Source organism: Nannobrachium achirus (assembly GCF_963921795.1).
Source record: "Nannobrachium achirus genome assembly, chromosome: 18".
Classification (NCBI taxonomy): Eukaryota; Metazoa; Chordata; class Actinopteri; order Myctophiformes; family Myctophidae; genus Nannobrachium; species Nannobrachium achirus.
Genome location: NC_137825.1, coordinates 46,671,550 through 46,693,265, shown reverse-complemented (window position 1 = coordinate 46,693,265; position 21,716 = coordinate 46,671,550). Strand labels below are relative to the sequence as shown.

General features: G+C 42.7%; 1 protein-coding gene across 1 annotated transcript in view; it reads right to left on the bottom strand.

The window, feature by feature from the left end:
• Positions 1-21,509, bottom strand: part of LOC308303145 (guanylate-binding protein 1-like) — a gene marked incomplete at both ends in the record, with an annotated part of 40,293 nt that extends 18,784 nt beyond the window's left edge. The window contains 3 exons of the mRNA XM_080747468.1: positions 4,514-4,623; positions 6,808-6,935; positions 21,326-21,509. Of these exons, the coding sequence (XP_080603594.1) occupies positions 4,514-4,623; positions 6,808-6,935; positions 21,326-21,509 (422 nt within the window). The remainder of the gene's footprint in view (positions 1-4,513; positions 4,624-6,807; positions 6,936-21,325) is intronic.
• Positions 21,510-21,716: the final 207 nt, after the last annotated feature.

Below are 21,716 nucleotides of genomic sequence, written 5' to 3'. Positions count from 1 at the left end.
TGTGTGTGTGTGTGTGTGTGTGTGTGTGTGTGTGTGTGTGTGTGTGTGTGTGTGTGTGTGTGTGTGTGTGTGTGTGTGTGGCCATGATCAATCAATAGCTAGCTGTTCTAACCATAAATTAGCCAAATTCAACACTAGTAGTTTAGTATTCACAATCACCAAGTCAGCATTTATCAGCATCGACAAGTTAGCATTCACAAGGTTAACATTCACAATATACATCAATATAAACCAATTCTATTCAATCATGTACATGATGTCATGTCTACATCACAATAGATGGTATATAGTAAACATAACATAAGATCCAGTCAAAAGTGTCAGGCCCGAGATCAGGACAGGGACACCCGTGGTCCACAATTAATCAGGCACTCTATGTGGGGGTGTCCTGTTTACCCATAGTAGATCTGTCTACCCATAGTGGATCTGTCTGTGGGGGTAGTTACTGGGAGAGGAAACCAAAGGACAAGGTGACCATGGTGGAGCCTTGGAGCAGAGGGGAAGCGTGTGGATACTTATCTTTTCCAAAATAAGTAGAGCTACAGATTTGACTTTATTTTCCTCTAGAGCTTAAGGCCAAGACCAAGACCTAAGAGGTTTTTCAAAGGCTGTTCATTTGTATTTTTAAACTTGTATTAGCTGCCTGTCATTTATATACCAGAGAGGCGAGAAAAGGCCAGAATATATATATTTTTTTAAAGTTTTTTTTTATGATGACGCCACAATCGGCAGCAAGTCTGGACAGCCTGTTTTGAGAACCCGTGGGATACTTTTAACCTTCGCCTTCAAAAAACTAGAGAAAGACTCAACGGTCAGAAATGGGACTTTGTGAGGATAGAAGGTGCTAGTGGGACGGAGACCCCAAAAAAAGGTTTTAAAATAGGAAAAGGGAAATTTCATGGTGTATCACCTTTAAGTAGAGGCTGAATTTATTATGTATAAAAATGTTGTATAATCTTAAAGACTATTGTTTATTAATGATGAATTATATTGAATGTAATATTATTGTATTTATCTGTTTGTAGAAATAAACCATGACATAACAATGGAATCCATCCACTCTTCAATGACTTTCTGATCGAATCCCCATGGCGATGCAACAAACCCCTTACCAGCCCTGAACCCTAGAAACACCCTATCCTACTTTACAATCATTGTAAAGCGCCTTGGATGAAGGCACTATATAAGTGCACCATTTATAGGGGCTAAACCATGGATTATTCTTTTTCTTCCCAGGGGTGAAGTTGCAACATTCTTGCATATTTAATTAATGTGTTTGGGCTCACACTGCACTTTGTCAATTAACACTTTAGCAAGATATGAATCTCTATGAAGAGGAGAACATAAACTCTCTCTCTCTCTCTCTCTCTCTCTCTCTGCCTCGTCTCGCCCTCCCTCTCTCTCCCCTTTACACGTGGCGCGTGTAAAGCGTCTCCATTTGGCACATGATTTTGGCACAGAGTCAGAGAGCGAAGCGAGAAACTCACACATCGGCCTATATTATATTAGGCCTATAGGCTATAATACAATAGTGACTCCAGTGGCACTTTTATCTGACTGTGAGCAACTCCTCGCAAATAAACTATCGAGGGAGCGGTGATCAGAAATCATTGGGGACAGCCACGGGCCGTAGGCTTATGGTCAGAGATCTAATGGGAGCGGACGGTCGGGAGGGGGATTTAACCTATTATATACTATGGATTTAACCTGCACATGGCTCGGTGCCATGGCATTGGTCCGAAATCTCATTGTTCGTACATTCAATTAGACAGAATCTGGTGATGTTAACCTGGTGAAAAATACTATGCCTAACCCTAACCTCAGTAAAACTATGCCTAAACCTAACCCAAACCCTAACCCTAACCTCATTAAAACTATGCCTAAACCTAACCCTAAAACCTAACTGATAAGATAAGAATTATGATACATAATTCATGATTTGTGTATGAGGCTCATATGACCATATAATATATATTATGAACTGAACTTACAGTATAAGAGACCAAATTTTGGTCGGATACTCTAGGTTCAGGCTAATAGATTACAGGTCATAATAACTTTGGTTGCCCTGACTACAAAATCATGATATACTGTATGTCACTAGTGGAAAATTACCAACTACGTGTCACTTTCTTCCTGTTACTTCCTTGTTATGATCTGGGAACAAATGAATGAGTCCCACGATTCTTACTGTCATAAACTGTACTCTTTATATACTGTTCTCCTCCATTTTGGAGGAGAGAGAGAATTATCAAGCTGCCACTAGGATGGTATGCTCACTGTCTGTCTTCCTTGTCTGCTCTCTTAAAATACAGCAATCTAAGATATACGTCCTTTGGTCTCTGTTTTATTTTGGTTATGGATTTTATCCATATTCCATATTTATTTCACTTTAATAATTTATTTAACACTAACCCTAACTAAATTCGGACTAATGAGATGTAGGACTAATGAGATTTCTGACTTGTGGGCAGTCCCCCATGGCTCTATATACCACAATGTTTCATTGCCTGTTTTTGGGGGATTTGCATTTGTTTCTATGATTCGCAAAAGAATACGGATGCGTCTTCATACATGCCCAAACAATGCGCATTTTCCGACAATACGCTCCAGGATTCGTTTAATCACAATACAACATGCCTGTGTCGCTTGACTGTCTGTCCGGCTGTACAGGAAGTGATGTCAGTGTGATGTCACGTGTTTTTTAGTACAGGAAGTGATGTCACGTGACATCACTTTTATGCCCATATACGAGTCATTCTGTACCACATCACTGTGACTCACTGTCACTCTGTGCCACATCACTGCTCTGAAGTTGATTGCATGGCAAAGCGAAAGTTGATCACAGTGATGTGGTACAGAATGACTCATATATGGGCATAAAAGGGATGTCACGTGACATTGTACAGAAAATGGAGGCCGAACATTTGAATTGAATGAATCCCCCTTATACCCATATATGGAGATCCACAGGCATCAAACCAAGGCCCTACGTTTTATGCCCATATATGGAGATTCCTATATTGTCAATATTAAGAACATTATTATGGCCCATATATGGAGATCCACAGGCATCAAACCAAGGCCCTAACTCACCAAGGCCCTGCTTGGCATTACTAATTAACATACTTTTTTTTATGCCCATCTCCATGTATGGGCATAACATATATTGTATGTATATGGATACATACAGTATTATTATTAATAAAGGATAAAATAAAATAAAAAGTCCATATATGGTCATTCCCAGAAAAAGAAAAAAACCTTTTATGCCCATACATGGAGATTTCTGATGTCATAAATCCCAGGCCGAAAATGAGAATGTTAGGGTACCCCCTTATGCCCATATATGGAGATCCACAGGCATCAAACCAAGGCCCTAACTCACCAAGGCCCTGCTTGGCATTACTTACGTACGTGTTATGCCCATATATGGAGATTCCTATATTGTCAATATTAAAGGGGAAGACCACCCATTTTCAATATTGAACTATGTCATTGTTGTCGAGGAAACAAGCATTATGCATGACGTCAACGGCATGACGTCACCTTCGACTATAAATGTCACTGAAGACAAGAGATTAGCAGTAGATTATTAGATAATCACTCACTTCCTTTAGAGATTCGTAATATCTCTCAGAGATTCTACAGTTTACCGATTAGTTTACTTATCTACAGAACCTCATTAATCTTATAATTTTACCTTATTTACTAGAAGAACCAGATTGAAGGCTTTCAATCAATTGAACCAGGGACTTTAACTTTAAATAGATTAAAGCTATTCAAACGTGACAACGGCGTTGGTCCCGACTGGTCCCTGACTAGTCCCCGACTGTCATACTACCATCATTCAGGTGAAATACTATTTACCAGCGATCTCACCTCACCTTAAATACAGTCCACATATTACTTTTACCACACATTCATCTTATTTTCCTTTAGAGGAGTTGTGTGGAAATAAAAAAGAAGTTCCCCCTCTTCTGTGTTGCCAAGAACTGGAGGATTGATTTTGGGGTTTGTATTGCAAATCACAATGTGATGACATCACACCGTTGTACTTTACAATACAAACCCCAAAATCAATCCTCCAGTTCTAGGCAACACAGAAGAGGGGGAACCACAAGCGTAATTTGATAGGGTTTTTGTTCGCATGTCACATGTCACCCTGAGGTCGCAAGTTTTTGAAGAATTGATTGATTGAAGAATTTATTAGAAGTTTGCAATAGAAAAAAAGTACAGTTTCATGACAGTACAAATCACTGGTACAAGGTCAACTAAAAGGAGATCCTAGAAAGCCGAGGCTTATCTCCACAGGAACCACACTTTAAGTATCTCATATAACATTGAAAGACAGACGGATAGAACATAGTTTATCTATAGGATAATATCAGTTTCAAAAGCATAACATCAAATACAAAGGCAGACACCCTGAGGTGTCTTACTAGTACAAAGAATAACGTTTTATATGCATGGTGTAGCCCCTTTAATAATGAGGGAAGGACTGTTAGGATACTGAAGGTTCTCCAGGGCTCTGTTATCAATGGTTCCCATGCTGTTGTAGACCAGGGTGCTGCTGAGCAGCACGGCAATGGCAAAGATCCAGTTGTCATTCTTAGTGTCACCCTGAAACCACAAGTCAATTGCATGTGTTAGTTAATTCACCGTTGTCAAATGTAGTACATACTTTATAACCCTCTTATTTCATCTAGATTGTAGATTCTAGAACTGCGGGACTGCAGGTCCATGCAGTCACAAGAACCATCTTGGAATTTTAAACATGGGTCAAGATGATCCTATAGGGCTGTTTCTTGATTTCCCCTAAAACAATTGTCACATATATATGTCACAGTTAGTTTGAGATTCAGTTAAATTGAGAACAGGAGCGCTCGTCGTGCGGCGCGGGGCAGAGCAAGCGGTCGCTTTGATCCACAACAATGATAACGAGACAACGTAGCGTTGGCAGGATATCGCCTCACCCCACGGAGGTTAGGGTTAGGTTTAGGCATAGTTTTACTGAGGTTAAGGTTAGGGTTAGGGTTAGGCATAGTAAAGCTAATGGCTAAACACAGATGAGATAGGCTAGTAGATAATCACAGAGTCGTTGCAGAACAGTGATGTCACCGACTGCACAAGTGAATGGCTGTTGTCGCCATTGTGTTGTCAATACGCAGAATTACACAGGTGTGTTGATAAGTAACTATCAAAGTGAATTGATCCAGGTGGTGGTAGGGGTGTGTGGTGAACTACAAAACGAGCGCTCTTACCCCAATCTAACTGAGTTACCCAAACTAACTTTTTAAGATTACAAAATGTTTTTTTTTCTTTCTTTCTTTTTCTGCATAGTACTGTGTTCTATCTGTCAGTCAACGCTATATGAGTTAAAAATGCACCTCAATTTGAACAAGCCATTGTTTTTTTGGGGGTATATCCTTTTAATTAACTGTGTACCAGTGAACTGTACTGTCATGAAACTACCTTTTCCCTATGCAAACTTCTAATAAAGTCTTCAATCAATCAATCAATCAATCAATCAATCAATCAATCAATCAATCAATCTCATTATTGATTATTTGCATTCACCTATGAGTGTTTATATCAGTTCATGTTGGCTCATGAAATATGTTCACACCTGCTGGGATATATTTGAAGTTTTAGGAACAAGTAAGACGCCCTAAGGCCGAGAAGCGACCGCCATGGGTCGCGCTGAAAAGCAGCTGACTGAGCAGCGTTCGGTTAAACAGCGTGTTAAAACCTGTGAAAGCCACAGCCAATCAGCGACCTGCCAGACCCATGTGAGTGAGTGTTACACCAAATGTGTTACTTACAACTTTTTTGTGACCTGCCTTCATGGATGGAAAGGGAGGGAGGAAATGAAGTCGATAGGTAACGATATGTGACTCACGGACATGTGCTTGACTCACGTACATAAGGTGGACATTTTCATACAAATGAAATAATGCAACTCATGGAGTTAACCCTATATCCATGACTAAACCGATCTCAAACCCTATTCCTAACCCCACGCGTAGCCACATAGTCGGAGTAATGAGACGTTGAGCTTTCGTATTCCTCCCAAGAGACAGTAGAGGCTGTAGTATACCACTTGGGCACAGGCCGGTGTCTGATCAGCCTCGTTCAGCTTGCCTGGAGGAGGGTGTCTGTTGCAAGACCCCAAACACGCAGTGACTCCAGGAAACAACACTGATGATGATGTGTTTGTTCATCAGTAGACGTTTTGTTAACTGAATAAAGCTCATTGCTCATTCAAGCGGATTGATAGTGTACAAATGGAACCAAATGGAACTTGTACACTCTTAGAGTGTACAAGTAGAGGGGATCCTTTACTTAGAGGGGATCCTTGCAAATAAAACTTTTGAGAACCAACCCAAAGTTAGTGTCAAAGAGTCCTTGAGCAAGACTCTGAACCCCTACTGTAGTTGCTCTTGCAGATTGGTGCCTTGCATTGTTTCCTCTGCCATTGGTGTATGAATGTGTGCGTGAATTGGTGAATGTAATCCACAATCTCTGTAAAGCGCCTTGGATAAAAATGCTATATGAATGCACCATTTACCATTTTACCATTAGTACTATGGACTCAAACGTTTGCACTACTGTCGTTGTGGCATAGTACATATTCTGAAAAACTCCTGGAGACTTGACGTTCAGGAATTGGGTCTAAGAAACATTATAATGGTGTGTAAAACAGAAAATCATGGCCACGGACATGGCCAAGTCTTTGCCACGGACACCTTTGTCTGTGTACGGTCATATTTGATGACCCCAACATGAAACAAAAGGACATCTTACCTTCTCTACGTCTCCCAGTCCCTCTGTATCCAGCAGCACCAGAGTGTGGTCATCCTTCGTGGGGTGAGGTACACACCACATCCAGATGCCCTTGGTCTTGGACTGGATGGTAGACCCCAGGGGGAACCCTTAAGGATAGAATATGGGACAATAATAACAAACAAAATGGCATCAAATGATATTTCAACTACACTTATATCAATTGAGAGTCTGAAAGGGCAAATAGCAATAGTTATATGGACGGGCAATGGCTCACTGCACTAGAGGACAGATAAAATGCACTATACATACTCATTTTACAAAAAAATTAATAGAAAACAGAACAAGCCAATTATATTAAAAAAACACTATTGAAATGCTGTTTGATTTGTATGTATATACAGTAGCGTCTTTATCCAAGGCACTTTACAATGTGCATTACATTCACCCATTCACACACACAGGAGGAAACCATGCAAGGCACCAACCTGCTCATCAGGAGCAATTATGGGGTTCAGAGTCTTTCTTAAAGGGGAACTCCACCACTTTTCAACCTATCTTCATATAATAGGTCCTCACTAATGTTCATGATAAAATATCACAATTTTTTTCTACTCAGTTTGGGTCTCATAGGAGAGCTGTGGGTGGGTCAAATCCTTCTACCGGTGACATCATCAATGGGAAAAGCAAGCTAATAGAAACTGCAGGCTTTCTATTCCTGAAAAAGTTGCAATGTTAAAGTGGAAGCCATTGTTCTCATGATAATAAAAATCTAAATATTTTTTTTGTCACCGGTAGAAGGATTTGACAGCTCTCCTATGAGACCCAGACTGAATAGAAAAAAATTGTGCTATTTTATTATGAACATTAGTGAGGACATATTAAGACAGGTTGAAAAGTGGTGAACTACTCCTTTAAGGACACTTTAGGGCGGATTCACACTGCGGCAGACAATTGTACAAGTCCCTCTGATCCGAGTCCAAGTCGAGTAGCAAGTCATTTGGTCCAAGTCTCAAGCAAGTCTCAAGTTTTTTCTGTTGTGGGCAAGTCAAGTCGAGTCGAGTCACAAGGTTATGTCAAGTCAAGTCGAGTCGAGTCACAAGGTTGTCATGTCAAGTCGCGTCGAGTCAAGTCGCGTCGAGTCAAGTCACAAAGTCACACGCTTTTCAAGTCGAGTCACAGGTTATATCTCAGGTTTATATCTTGAAGAGAGAAACCTTTCTTCCTAAAGTAAATGTCAAAAAATACCATGCAGATTAGTCTGCAACTCTGCATGAATTAAACCAGTATACAGCTTAAAAGCTATTCATTTATCCATTACATGTCTGATCCTTTAGAACCTAGGTAGATGGCAAAGGCTACACTCCATTAAAGAAATGGCATGTTTGACAAATGTTTATTTTCAACATTTTGCAACATTTATTTAAATGTATTTAATACTGCTACAGGCCTATTGCTTTAAAAACAAAAACAAACAAGACACAATAATCTTAACGTGCATGCTTTGTTTTGTACTACTAGTACTGTATTTTAAAGTCATTTCTCATCAGGCACACATTTAGCTGCCTACTCCACGACACGTGCATCATTTGTTTTGCTGGCATGGGGTCCCATTCATGACCTTAAGTAACCCCAAGTTACACCAAATTTCGTTACCCGTCGTAAACTATAGAATGACTACGCAACCACCACAGGCTGCTGAGGCTGGCAACACATTTCTGGTCGGTCACATTTGTCTGTGTAACATTACGGGCCGGCCATGCGAAAAGCTCCCAAGAATAACAGTGGAGTGGAAAACTTGTCGGAGGCTAAATGAAAAGGAATAAAGCTTTTGCGTGGGAGTTATTTAGTGAAGTTCTTAACCCTGCTGACGACTGGATGTATGTTATGAAAAGTGAGAAAGTGTTGGAAGACGGAGGCTTGCTACCATGATGGATAATTGGATATTATTTATGCAGTCATAGATCAACGTTCGTGACAGTGGTGAGTGACATTGTTGTCTTATTATTAATGTTCAAAAAATGTACGACCGACAGTATATCACCAACACACACATGCACACGCGCACACACTTCTAATAATGTTATTGTAAGCGACGTGGGTGTGGGTGTAGAAAAGACTCAGGTCGACACTGTAAAAGGTTCAGCTCAAAACTTTAGTGTAGTCCCTCAGCGAAGACGTACAGACCAGCACGTAAAACAAAAGCATGAATGAATCAAAGGCTTTCCTGTTCCCTCTCTCTTCTTCTCTCTTCTTCTTCCTTTCCCTCTCTAGCTTTCTGCAACAGCGCCCCTAGTGGAGGTTCTCATATTAAACATAGCTCAGCCAGAACATGGCTGGATTTCACTCTTACATCTCTTCCCCCCCTTACAAAAGAAGCGTCCCGCTTCAAATACAAATTGAAACAAGACATTAGAACCAAGACTAAATAAACAGCATGCATAAGTCACCTCAGAAAGATAAATCACAAATAATAGTAGCATACAATGTTTTTTTTTCTTCCTAACAATGTTCTTTTTTTTCTTTCTTTCTTTTTTTTTTTTCTTTTTTTTGAGTCACAGTTCACACAAATAATAGTAGCATACAATGTTTTTTTTTTTGTATTTTTTTTTTTAACAATGTTCTTTTTTTCTTTTCCTTTTTTTTTTTTTTTTTTTTTTAGTCACAGTTCACACATCATGCCTGAACCGTACTGGGGGGCGGATACAACGACCAGTCCTGGTCCGCTGACATGGCAAAGGTTGAACTACAGGAGATGGGTCATTTGAATGTCCTCCAGTGGCGGTGCCTCCCACCTGTGGTGTGGGGTTTACACTTCGAGGTAGAGGGATAACATTTGATTGGGCACCAGTCGGAGGTACAGAACACCCACTAGTGGTTGTTGGGTGTTGGTACACATTAGGCCAGGAACCAGAGAGTGCAGTAAGTGGCGGGAGGCTCGGGCTGCATGCAGGGGCAGCCAGAGTAGCAGACAGGGGCGGATGCTGATGGTCTGGTGACCAGGCAGAGCGATATGGCTTCAGGCGATTGTAGTGGATGACCTTAGGCTTAGCTCTGGGGTCACGTTGATCTAAGAGTTCATAGTCCACCCCAATGTCACCCGTGTCTGAATCCATCCTTTTCATCACTTTGAAAGGGCCAGCCCACTTAGGTGCCAGTTTGCACCTAGAAAGGGCCGGAAGGTCAACCCAAACCAAATCTCCTTGTTCATAGGCTGTGTGTTTCATCCGACGATCATGATAGTGCTTCTGTTGAGCACCTGCTGCCTCAATATTTTGAGCAACAGAATGAAACGCAGTACATAGTCTCTGTGCTACTGAAGTGGCATAGTCACCTGGAGTGCCCGGGGTGGCTTGTGAAACACCCGGGGGACCCCCAAGTAGGAGATCAACAGGTAGACAGGCCTCTCTACCATGGGCCAAAAAGAACGGGGTGTGTTTGGTTGAGGAGTGCACTGTTGTGTTGTAGGAAAATTCAATCTGCCGTATGTAATCATCCCATTCACCTTCTCTGTCGTACAAGATCTTTGCCAACTGGTCTTTCATTGTTCTGTTATGACGTTCCACCATACCATCGCACTCAGGATGATAAGGAGTAGTCCTTGTTTTAGTTATGCCCAGGCTGGTGCATAGGCCTTTGACAAGGTCCGATTCAAACTGGCGGCCCTGGTCTGTGTGCAAAGCCTGGAAAACACCGTGACAACTTATGTAATCCTCAAACAAACATTTAGCCACAGTGGTCGCACGTTGATCAGGAAGTGCATATAAGTTGACATATTTCGTAAAATAGTCCATTACAACAAGTACATAGCGATTCCCCCGCCTTGTGAGTGGTAGTTCTGTCAGATCTGCTCCAATCTTCTCAAACGGTTTGGATGTCACTATATTTTGCATAGGGGCTTGCCGGTGTGGTGTCGGTGGACGGCGTGCTTCACAGGCTGTGCATTCAAGGCACCACTGAGTAATGTCATGTGTCATGTGAGGCCAAAAACATCTGACCTGAGCCCCTTGTAATGTCTTTTGAGCACTGAAGTGACCAGAGAGTGGGTGACCATGTAAGGAGTGGAACACCTCCTTTTGTAAGCTACTAGGGACTACAGTCTGTAAAACAAGGTCACCAGGTGGAGGTCTGACTGTTCGACACAAGAGATCATCAACAAGGGTGATTTTAGAAAACTCTCTCCAGTACTGTCTCAATATAGGTGAAGCTGCCTTAATGCGTGAGAATGGTGGTCTCTGACCAGTCAACACCCAGTTTCTGACAATTTGCAACTCAGGATCTGCTTTTTGGGCTTGAATCAAGTACTCCCTGTCCATAGTCAGGAGTGAATTGTCCATAGTCACAGCTGCAACATCAGGAAGGAGGCCCCGGTAGACATGACTTTGTAGTCCTTTTTTCTTTTTTTTTATATTCGTTTTTTTTTTTTTTTTTTTTTTGTCACTCTGTTATCTTCTTCAGGCCACAAACGGAATCTTGCAGCTAAGAAAACAACAAAAGGAATGGAGAAAACTAGCTGACTGTACTCAAGACAAGCTAAGCTAACGTCCGTTAGCCTATAGCTCCCCAGGAACATAAAGTTGAAGTTGAACAAAATCCACAAGTTGCGCAAAGTCCCAACGGCCACCGCTGCCACCAGTGTAAGCGACGTGGGTGTGGGTGTAGAAAAGACTCAGGTCGACACTGTAAAAGGTTCAGCTCAAAACTTTAGTGTAGTCCCTCAGCGAAGACGTACAGACCAGCACGTAAAACAAAAGCTTTCCTGTTCCCTCTCTCTTCTTCTCTCTTCTTCTTCCTTTCCCTCTCTAGCTTTCTGCAACAGCGCCCCTAGTGGAGGTTCTCATATTAAACATAGCTCAGCCAGAACATGGCTGGATTTCACTCTTACATTATGTTCTTATGTTTGGTTTCACTTCTCTTCATGCGCCGTCTTCAAGTGGCGGACAAAGTTTGACGTCGTTCCCTCTTTGTCTTTGAGTTTAGCGTTGCATATCTTGATTGTTTACCATCGGAGTGGAAGTTTTTATATGCAAACTGCACAACTTTTGGAACTGCAGCAGCAGAACACCGGCAGTGGCTGTATCAGGCTGGGGGGCAGCAGTAGCCATTCGTGCTGTGTGTGTGTGTGTGTGGTCGGTGCCCAGTCTGATCATAGTGCTTGTGCTCTCGGTTACATGCCTGTCTCCAATCAATCAAATCAATCAATCAATAAAAGTGTGAACCTATAGCGTGGCGTTCACGACTGCTTTGGTGAGTGGCGTAGCGGCAAGTCGTCCGAGTCAGCGTGTCTCAAGTCGAGTCGAGTCGGGAGTCATTGTCTTCCAAGTCAAGTCGAGTCTCAAGTTGTTGCCCTTAATGTCCGAGTCAAGTCACAAGTCGTCAAATAGGTGACTCGAGTCAGACTCGGCTCGAGTCATCATGACTCGAGTCCAATTGTCTGCACTGCGGTCTCAGGAACGTTCTCGAGGCTACTTGGCAGATGTTTTGACAGTGTGAAGCCTGCGGTTTTCCTCAGAAACGGATCAACGCAACCAGCCTCCAGACCACCTACGGAGGTAGTCTCGAGGCTGCATTGAGCGTCCTCGAGAACGGTGCACTGCAGTGTGAAGCTACCGTCCACATAAACGGGAATGATGTTGAACATTATGAAGTCGACGAGTCAGGCGTCGCCACAAATAAACACTGGGTAACAGTTGTCGACATGGCCATGAGACCAGCGACTTTGTCTCACAGAGAGATTGCTTGCTTGCAGGGCTGTCTTCTAAAATTTGTTTATATTTTTTATATCACCAGTTAGCTTACTACTGCGGTGCGCTGGACTGGTGTCATGTACTTCCAATTGAGAGAAGTAGCAATTGGCGAACAGTTATTTATTGTCTCGCACCAGCGCACTGAGCACATAGTGTGGGGATTAAGGGGAGCAAATGCTAATTTCGTGCAATTTTGACTTAAAGCGCGAAATTTTGCACAGATGTAGCCCAGGGCTTGCTCTAGCTAGGTGGTGACCCCGGATGTTGCAGACTCGGGCGCCCTAGCTAAATCATTAGAGCATGCCCTGAGCTACATCTGTGCAAAATTTTGAACTTTTAGACGGATTAGCACGAGAAAAAAAAACCCTAAGGCCTCCGACTAACATGAATACTCACCCATACGTGTATTGTTTTCTGAGGCCATTTCTAGCCCACTGAATGTTTTTTGTGCAAAACAAATGCCTGCAATGGATTCAGCATCATGACAAACCCCTAGTTAGACCCCTCAGATCCTCCTTAAATACCCAGAAAAAAAAATAATTCTGGGTATTTTCCTCCTGTATAGAAAGTCAATGGGAGCCCAAATTGATTTGGCCGCTGTGGCGACCCCGAAGGTCGCAGACTCGGGCGCCCTAGCTAAATCATTAGAGCAAGCCCTGGGCTACATCTGTGCAAAATTTCGCGCTTTAAGTCAAAATTGCATGAAATTAGCATTTGCTCCCCTTAATTCCCACACTATTACAGGGGTGAAAGTGAGACGGAACGGCCAGAACCGCTGCTCCGTTAAAACATTCGGAACACGGGATTGTAATCATCATGTGTATAACCCGAGAGGACCCGATAGGACCCGTACTGTGTGTGTGACGTGTGTGTACTTTTTGCTTTTTATGCAAACCGTAAAGCAAGCAATCAATCAATGTGTGTGTGTGCTGGCGTGCGCTGCTGCGATCAGGATACGGAACGAACTGTAGTTGTGTGCTGTCACTGCTGTGCTGTTTAGGCTGACCTAGGATCAGATTCAGGTCCGTTATTAGCCGCGAGGCAGCGACATGAAGTATGGCTGTGTTACTGTGAGATGATAATGCTGCTCTAGGATCAGATTTACAGCGTGGGGAAAAGAGCTTGGTTCGTGCGTGCATGCATGCGTGTGCGTGATGTGTAGCAGCTACTCCTGCTGTCGCCCGTCGGGAAAGAAAAGCAGAAAGAGAAAGCACTAGCCTACAAGTTAAACCATGACAAACAAACCGAAAATGACTTACCGCTGTTGATAGAAAATAGCCTAAAAGTATTCCTTTATCCCTGACATTTGTTTCGATGTTATAGATTCCTTGGCACTGCTGTGCCTGCTTGACGTGCCCTTAATGTGAATATTAAGCCACACTGTGGCTTGTGAAAGTGTTTCAATTGTAGGCTACGTTGATTATTAAATAATAAAACTAATAACGTTTGCTGCGCTGGACGTCTGACACAGTTACTCGCTCATCATTCTGCACGTTTCTGCGCCTGGAAAATAGCAGATCTACAAGCTCACAACGCGTCGCGGATGCGAGGCATTGTGAGCTTGTAGATCAGCGAACGTCGCTCGACACCTACTATACAGGTCTATGGATATGCAAATAGGCTTGTTTCTTTGTTAAACAGTTGTCGAGGTGTGAACTTCGGGGGGTGCGAGACCCCGGCTCAGAAAAGGTTTGGTCGTCGGGGGTGCGCGACCCAAGACCGCAACACTGTTCCACACTGCGCTGTCGCGCGCCATTGGATTCTTACATCAACTTTCGTGCCTGAATTTATTGGCGACCACCATCAGCAATGTCGCATAGTTGATGACGTCTGTATTCACCGGCGAGGCACTATGTGCATACCGCCACCTATAGGACCGGGATGTATAGTCCTAGTGATCTCCAGGGAGTGTGAATCCGCCCTTAAACACTAACGCTGGGGGAGCCCGGGATCAAGTCCCTATGTGACCTGTTAATCTTTGCCAAATCACAAACACGCACATCCCGTTCACTGCGACACTCAACATGACATTTAATACCGGTCGTCCTCACCTCAAACTAAATAGCAAACAATCCACAGATGACTTGATTTGTAATTATCACATGACACAAGAGAACATGCATACCAAATTGTGTCAAACTAGGAGGAAATTCAGTTCAGCTGAATCGGCCACGGCTTTACATAGATGCTTCATGAACCAAATTCCCCTTTAACATACATTTAGAGTTTGAATATTAGATTTCTAATCTTTCTCCATTTTTATATTAAAACTTAAAACACACACACACACACACACACACACACACACACACACACACACACACACACACACACACACACACACACACACACACACACACACACAAACAGGTTTGCAATTGCTACTTTGTGGGGACATTACACATAGTCCACTATCTTTGTGGGGACATTCCATTCATTTTGAACCCTAACCCTAACCCTAACCCTAACCCTCAACCTAACCCCTAAACACCTTGTGGGGACCTATTAATAAGTACCCACAAGGTATTGTGCAAGGATTGTACTATCTTTGTGGGGACATGAGGTCCCCACAAAGTAGTAATTCCCTGTCCACACACACACACACACACACACACACACACACACACACACACACACACACACACACACACACACACACACACACACACACACACACACACACACACACAAACCACACACACACACACACACACACACACACACACACACACACACACACACACACACACACACACACACACACACACTGTGACAGAGCAGCCTCTGTCACTTTAAGAATCACAAATATACATCCATGTGTTATGCTGTATTGTATATTTGTTTGCCTATACTCAACATACTCCCATAGGCTGTCACTCCCGGCCTCCACAGCTAGATGCAACGAATTTGCCTTGTTTTTTGACGACAAAATCTACAATATACGTGCTGGTATTATAGGTGACAATGCCACCTCAATCACTCCGACAGCCACTGTGGCAAATGTAGCTCACTCTAGAGGAAGCCTCAACTCCTTCTCCGCTATAAATGAACAAGAGCTCAGAAATATTATATCAAAAATGAAGTCTTCGTCCTGTTCACTGGACGTCATTCCCACCCCCTTCCTTAAAGACGTTCTGGATAGTGTCATCAGTGACATCTTGGAAATTGTCAACAGTTCCCTAGATTCAGGCGCCTTCCCAATCTCATTAAAAACAGCGGAAGTCAGGCCCCTGATTAAGAAACACAACCTTGATCCCTCTGTGCTAAGCAACTATCGACCCATATCGAATTTGCCCTTTCTGGGCAAAATCATAGAAAAGGTTATTTGCCATCAACTGGAAGTCTATCTTCAGCAAAACAAGACTCACAATAAATTTCAGTCTGGTTTCAGGAAGGGCCACAGCACCGAAACAGCGCTTGTGAAAGTGGTTAATGACCTCAGGCTGGCCTCTGCCAAGAAAAATGTGTCAGTGCTTTTATTGCTGGATCAGTCAGCTGCATTTGACACTCTAGATCATCTTATTTTATTAAAACGTCTGGAACACTCTATAGGTCTGTCAGGTACTGCCCTGTCCTGGTTCCAATCCTACATTCGAGACAGATCTTACTTTGTTAAATTAGATGAATTTGTCTCTGACAAACAGTCCATCTCTTCCGGTATTCCGCAGGGCTCAATTCTCGGCCCCTTATTGTTTTCTTTATACATATTGCCACTGGGTGAAATTATTGCCAATCATGGCGTTAATTACCATTTTTATGCTGACGACACTCAGATGTACATCTCTGTATCCCCAGATGACCCTAATGCCCTTGAACCTTTGCTGTCCTGTCTGTCCAGCATCACACGCTGGATGTCTGCCAACTTCCTCAAACTAAATGAGGACAAGACTGAGGTTCTCATTGTTGGCTCTAGTGAGCAGAGGGAATCAATGACAGGTAGACTCACCAGCCTGGCTGTAAACAGTAAAAATACAGTAAAGAACCTTGGTGTTCTCATTGACTCTGAACTAAGCTTTAATACACACATCAGTCACATAGCCAAGACTGCCTTTTTCCATCTTAGGAATATTGCTCGAATTAGAGCCTATCTGTCACTGGATGATGCAAAAACGTTAATTCATGCATTTGTCTTTTCTAGACTCGATTATTGCAACGCACTTTTCTCTGGCTTGCCTAAAAAAACTACTGACAGACTACAAGTCATCCAGAATGCGGCTGCCAGAGTTTTAACAAGAACTAAGATGAGGGAGCATATCACTCCAGTTTTGGCTTCGCTGCATTGGCTTCCGGTTGCCTTTAGAATAGACTTTAAAATTCTTCTACTGATTTTTAAAGCCCTTAATGGCCTGGCACCCTCCTATCTCGATGACTGTCTGAATAGATATGTTCCTGGCCGTCCCCTTAGGTCCGCTAGTGCTGACCTACTTGAAATCCCTAGCTTACAAATGAAAATTAGAAAACACGGTGAGGCTGCTTTTTGTTTCTATGGGCCGACGGCCTGGAACCGCCTCCCATTATATTTAAGGCAGTCAACCTCGGTGGACAACTTTAAGTCTCAACTCAAGACTTATTTATTTTCTATTGCTTTTAAATAATCCTACCCTAGCTTAACTGTTTTGCCTTTTACTACTTTATTGTTATTGCTGTTATTTGCTGAGTTAATGTTTTATTTACTTTGTCTTGCTGTATTGTCATTATTGCTGCTTTGTTTTTATATCTTGTTGTGTGAAGCACTCTGAGCTGCATTTTTGTATGAAGGGTGCTATACAAATAAAGTTTCATTCATTCATTCATTCATTCATTCATTCAACATGTAGATTCTCAGTCCCAAAGAAGGTGCACATTCTGTTGTGACTGGAAACTAATGTTTTGTTTATCTGTTCATCAGATGCTGTATGGTGCTGAAGCCTAACTGACTAATGCCTTGAAGCCTAACTGTATTTGAATGTGATGCTGAGTAGCAGAGTATGAGTAATAGATTACTGTTGATTGCTACATGGGAAGCATCTGGGTTGGATTGATAGGGCACTGGGGTTGGTTGATTTGAGTCAGAGGGTGGAGTCTTGTGTCTATATAACTGAGCAGAGCTCAGTTGAGTTTGGGCTGCCATGGGGAGAGGTTGACAGACACCTGAGCCGCTTTCCAATCCGAGGGTTTCACACTTTGAAGTGCGCATTTCAAGGGCTATGACGTCACTGGGCCGCGCCAAATAGCAATCTACACGCTCACAATGTGTTGCGTTGCGACGCATTGTGAGCTTGTAGATCTGTGACCAGTGACTTCATAGCCCTTGAAATGCGCACTTCAAAGTGTGAATCCCTCGGATTGGAAAGCGGCTCTGGTCTCTCTGTTAAAAGTTAAGTTGCCTTATTTTGAGTTGTGTTGTTTGAGTTATAGTTTGTTTCTGTTATCCAGGCCTGGAATGTAAATAAATATCTTTATTTTACCTACAAGCCTGCCTCCCCAGCAAACATTTTGAGGTATATTAGACGTCTAATATACGTCTAAACTTATACAAGAGGTCTAAGTTTATACGTATAAAAATGGTATATGCAAGTTTTTTAGAGGTCTATACTTAGACTAGACGTCTAATAGACGTCTAAGTTTATACCTGGGTCTAAATTTAGACTTCTAATAGACGTCCGGCCGTTAACTCTTATACTGCTTTGGACGTTCCTGTTCGCCCCAATTCTCAAGAGACCTCCGCGCCAATACGGCGCTCGTTAGCGTTCGTTCGTTTACCTTGTTGATGTCCTTAAGCTGATGAGGGGTCGCGCCGCCGTGTACTGTAAACACATTTTCCGCGGTGATGGTGTTAAAAATCCATTATGCGTTAACATCAACGGAGACCAATTCACTTCCTTGTTGATTCCCTCTGGCTGTGAGGCTCTGTGGCCAGTGACTGGTCTGAATGCACGGCAACACATAACAGGCAAATTCACATTCATTCTCGCATGACGCCGCCCTCTGCTGCCTGGCAGACCAAAGTGCACTATTGCACAATCAAAAAATAAATAAATAAATAAATGTCTATCTATCTACTATAACGTCGCAAAGGTAAGCCGCTTTTTGATGGCACCAGACCCAATAAATAAATAAATAATCTGGCAGGAGGAGAGTTAAGGTCTAAATATAGACGTCTATTAGACGTCTAAATTTAGACCCAGGTATAAACTTAGACGTCTATTAGACGTATATTAGACGTCTAGTCTAAGTTTAGACGTCCAAAAAACTTGCATATCTACCTCTGGTAGACCATTTTTTATACGTATAAACTTATACTTCTAGTTCAAATTGTTTAGTGGGTCATATCCAATTCATTACATTTTAAAGGGTTTTCTCTGACTTTTAAGCCTCTCTACTAGGGATGCGAAGATATACCGGTACGGATCGTAATTGCGATACAAACGTCCGCGATACGGTTGAATCGGTTCATTCAGTGTGTACCGGTACAATAGACGGCCGAAATCGTGATGGATCGTACCGTGAGTGTCTGGATCGGTAAATTCCGCGATTGTATCGGTTCTTCCATATAGCATTTCATTCTATCCTGTGTTTCCGAGGCGCCATGAATGCACCATCATCAGCCGTTCAACCCCCTCCCCAAAAGCCAGTCTTTAACGCGAGCTGCGACTCGGACAGACAACATCTGCACTCTGCATGCAGGCAACCAGGGAGACAGACAGTGCAGCGAAATGCGAGTGAATCAACACAGACGAACTAGCAGCCCCACGGGTTAAAAAGATGCAAGATTAGTTGTACAGTACTTAGCTATATAACATCCAAGTCCGCTGCGCTGATTGTTGTCACAGAGTAGCACAGGCTGATCGAGTGATATGTAATCAACAGCCGTTTCTTAGCGAATCTCCGACGGACAATTGATTGAGATCATCTTCTGCGCTATATTAACTGCACACACACAACAACAATGTTGCTGGGTGTTGTAGGACTACTGCTTGCTTGCGTTTAAAACAAAGTATTTGTCACTGTTCTACAACTTTCCTGTTGATGCAAGCAACTCTCACTTTCTCTGCTGCTAGTTCTGCTCTGGGAAAGAAGCCTAATTTATACATCGCAGTACAAGGGTGTCGCACCTAAAATAGCAGACCTACAAGCTCACAATGCGTCGTGGATGCGATGCGCTGTGAGCTTGTAGGTCTGTTTTAAAACATTTTGGCTATACAAATTGCATAATCCTGGATTAAATATAATATAATATAATATAATATAATATAATAATACAAACCAGGGAGGGACTATATTGTTTTTCAGGTCAAGGACCCCTTAGCTCAGACAGAGATCAAGCAGGGACCCTCGCTGTAGGCTAGGCATTATAGCCTACTGTATCACACAAATATTTGGCAGGCCCCCTGTAATAACCCTGGATTGGGGTCCCTGACTCCCAGTTGAAGACATATAGGCCTACTAATAATGACATAGGCCTTCTATATGATTAGTTATGAAACAATTCTACAATAGCCAGCAGCTTTGTGTTCTCCCAGAATACTATAGGCCTATGTTGGGTTGTTAGACAGAGACTAGTACTACAGTGAAACAATAAATTGCCTTGAATTTAAATTTCATAAATTTTTAGTCGCTATGTTTTGTAAATTTTGGGATTTGGGCTTGAATCGTGGTGAATCGTGAATCGTATCGCATCGTATCGGGAACAGGGGTGGATCGCGATGTATCGTATCGGCAGGATTTCAATGTATCGCAATTATATCGTATCGCTGGCAGTGTATCGAGGTCCGTATCGTATCGCCTCAGTGGTCGAGATTCGCATCCCTACTCTCTACAATCCCACTTGGTAACACACACACACACACACACACACACACACACACACACACACACACACACACACACAGTCATACACAGATGGCAGAGGAAACCATGCAAGGCACCAACCTGCTCATCGGTGGCATGCCAAAATGGCTCCAAGGTAGCTGTGCCACGGTTTTGTATGTTTTTCTTTATTGCGCAATCAAAAAAAATGTTTTTTTTTTATAATTATAATAACAGAAACAGACACAGTTGTTGTGATTCAGTGGCAAAAAGAATTTTGTCAATCAGACAAATGGTTCCAGAGATAGAGCTGTTTGAATGAAAAAAATCACACTCGTGTGAACTGAGCGGTGGTGTGTGTGTGTGTGTGTGTGTGTGTGTGTGTGTGTGTGTGTGTGTGTGTGTGTGTGTGTGTGTGTGTGTGTGTGTGTGTGTGTGTGTGTGCAACAGCGCCCCTCCCTTAACATGTGTGGTCAGAAAAGGTTACTGCAGGCTACAGACAGACAGACAGACACGGAGACAGACAGACAGACAGACCCACACACACGGCCACGTATAGGAGCGTTGTGACCACCGCTCAAAAAGTGTCCATCCACTAGAATGAACACACATTTTCTCAATCAGCTAAACGAGGGAGCCAACACACAAACAGAGAAAAGCATCTCTCTGATCCCAGGTCATTTTGACATCTTTAAAAAAAAAACAATAAAAAATGGAAAAAAAAAAAAACATTTTTTTTATACAAAAAACTCAAAAGACGTCAAAGACGTCATTGGCACTGAACGCCTTTGCAAAAAAAACGTCAAAGACGTCATGTGGCACAGAATGAGTTAAGGGTTCTTCAGAGTCTTGCTCAAGGGCACTCCGACACTAACGCTGGGGGATCCCAAGATCGAACTAAGAACCTTGAGGTAGCCAAGCGGCTGCTCTACCCATGAGCCACTGACGCCCCATGTAGTAAACATGCAGTACACATGCAGTAAACATGTAGTAAACATGCTCACCTTTGTTGGACCCAGCCAGTTTGTTCATGAGGTAGGATTTCCCGGTGCGGTACAGGCCCACTACTGCCACCACAACCACATGTTGGTCAATCTTCTCCAGGATGCCCAGGGCTCCAGGCTCCACGCACAGTTTGCCATCAAAGCCAGTATTTATCAGACATACCGGCTCCTTCATCAACACCATAATGGTCACTGTGGTGGAGACAGCAGCAGAAAGAGAGGGGACATGAGAATATAATACACTGCTATATATAATGCTTATGTAGCAGTATGAAACACTACAGTCTTATTTTGTAGTTTGTTCTCTGGTTAAACAAAACAAGACAAAACCAAACAAAAATGTTATCATGGCAGGCTGCAATAGGATGACCTTAACTCATTTACTGCCCAA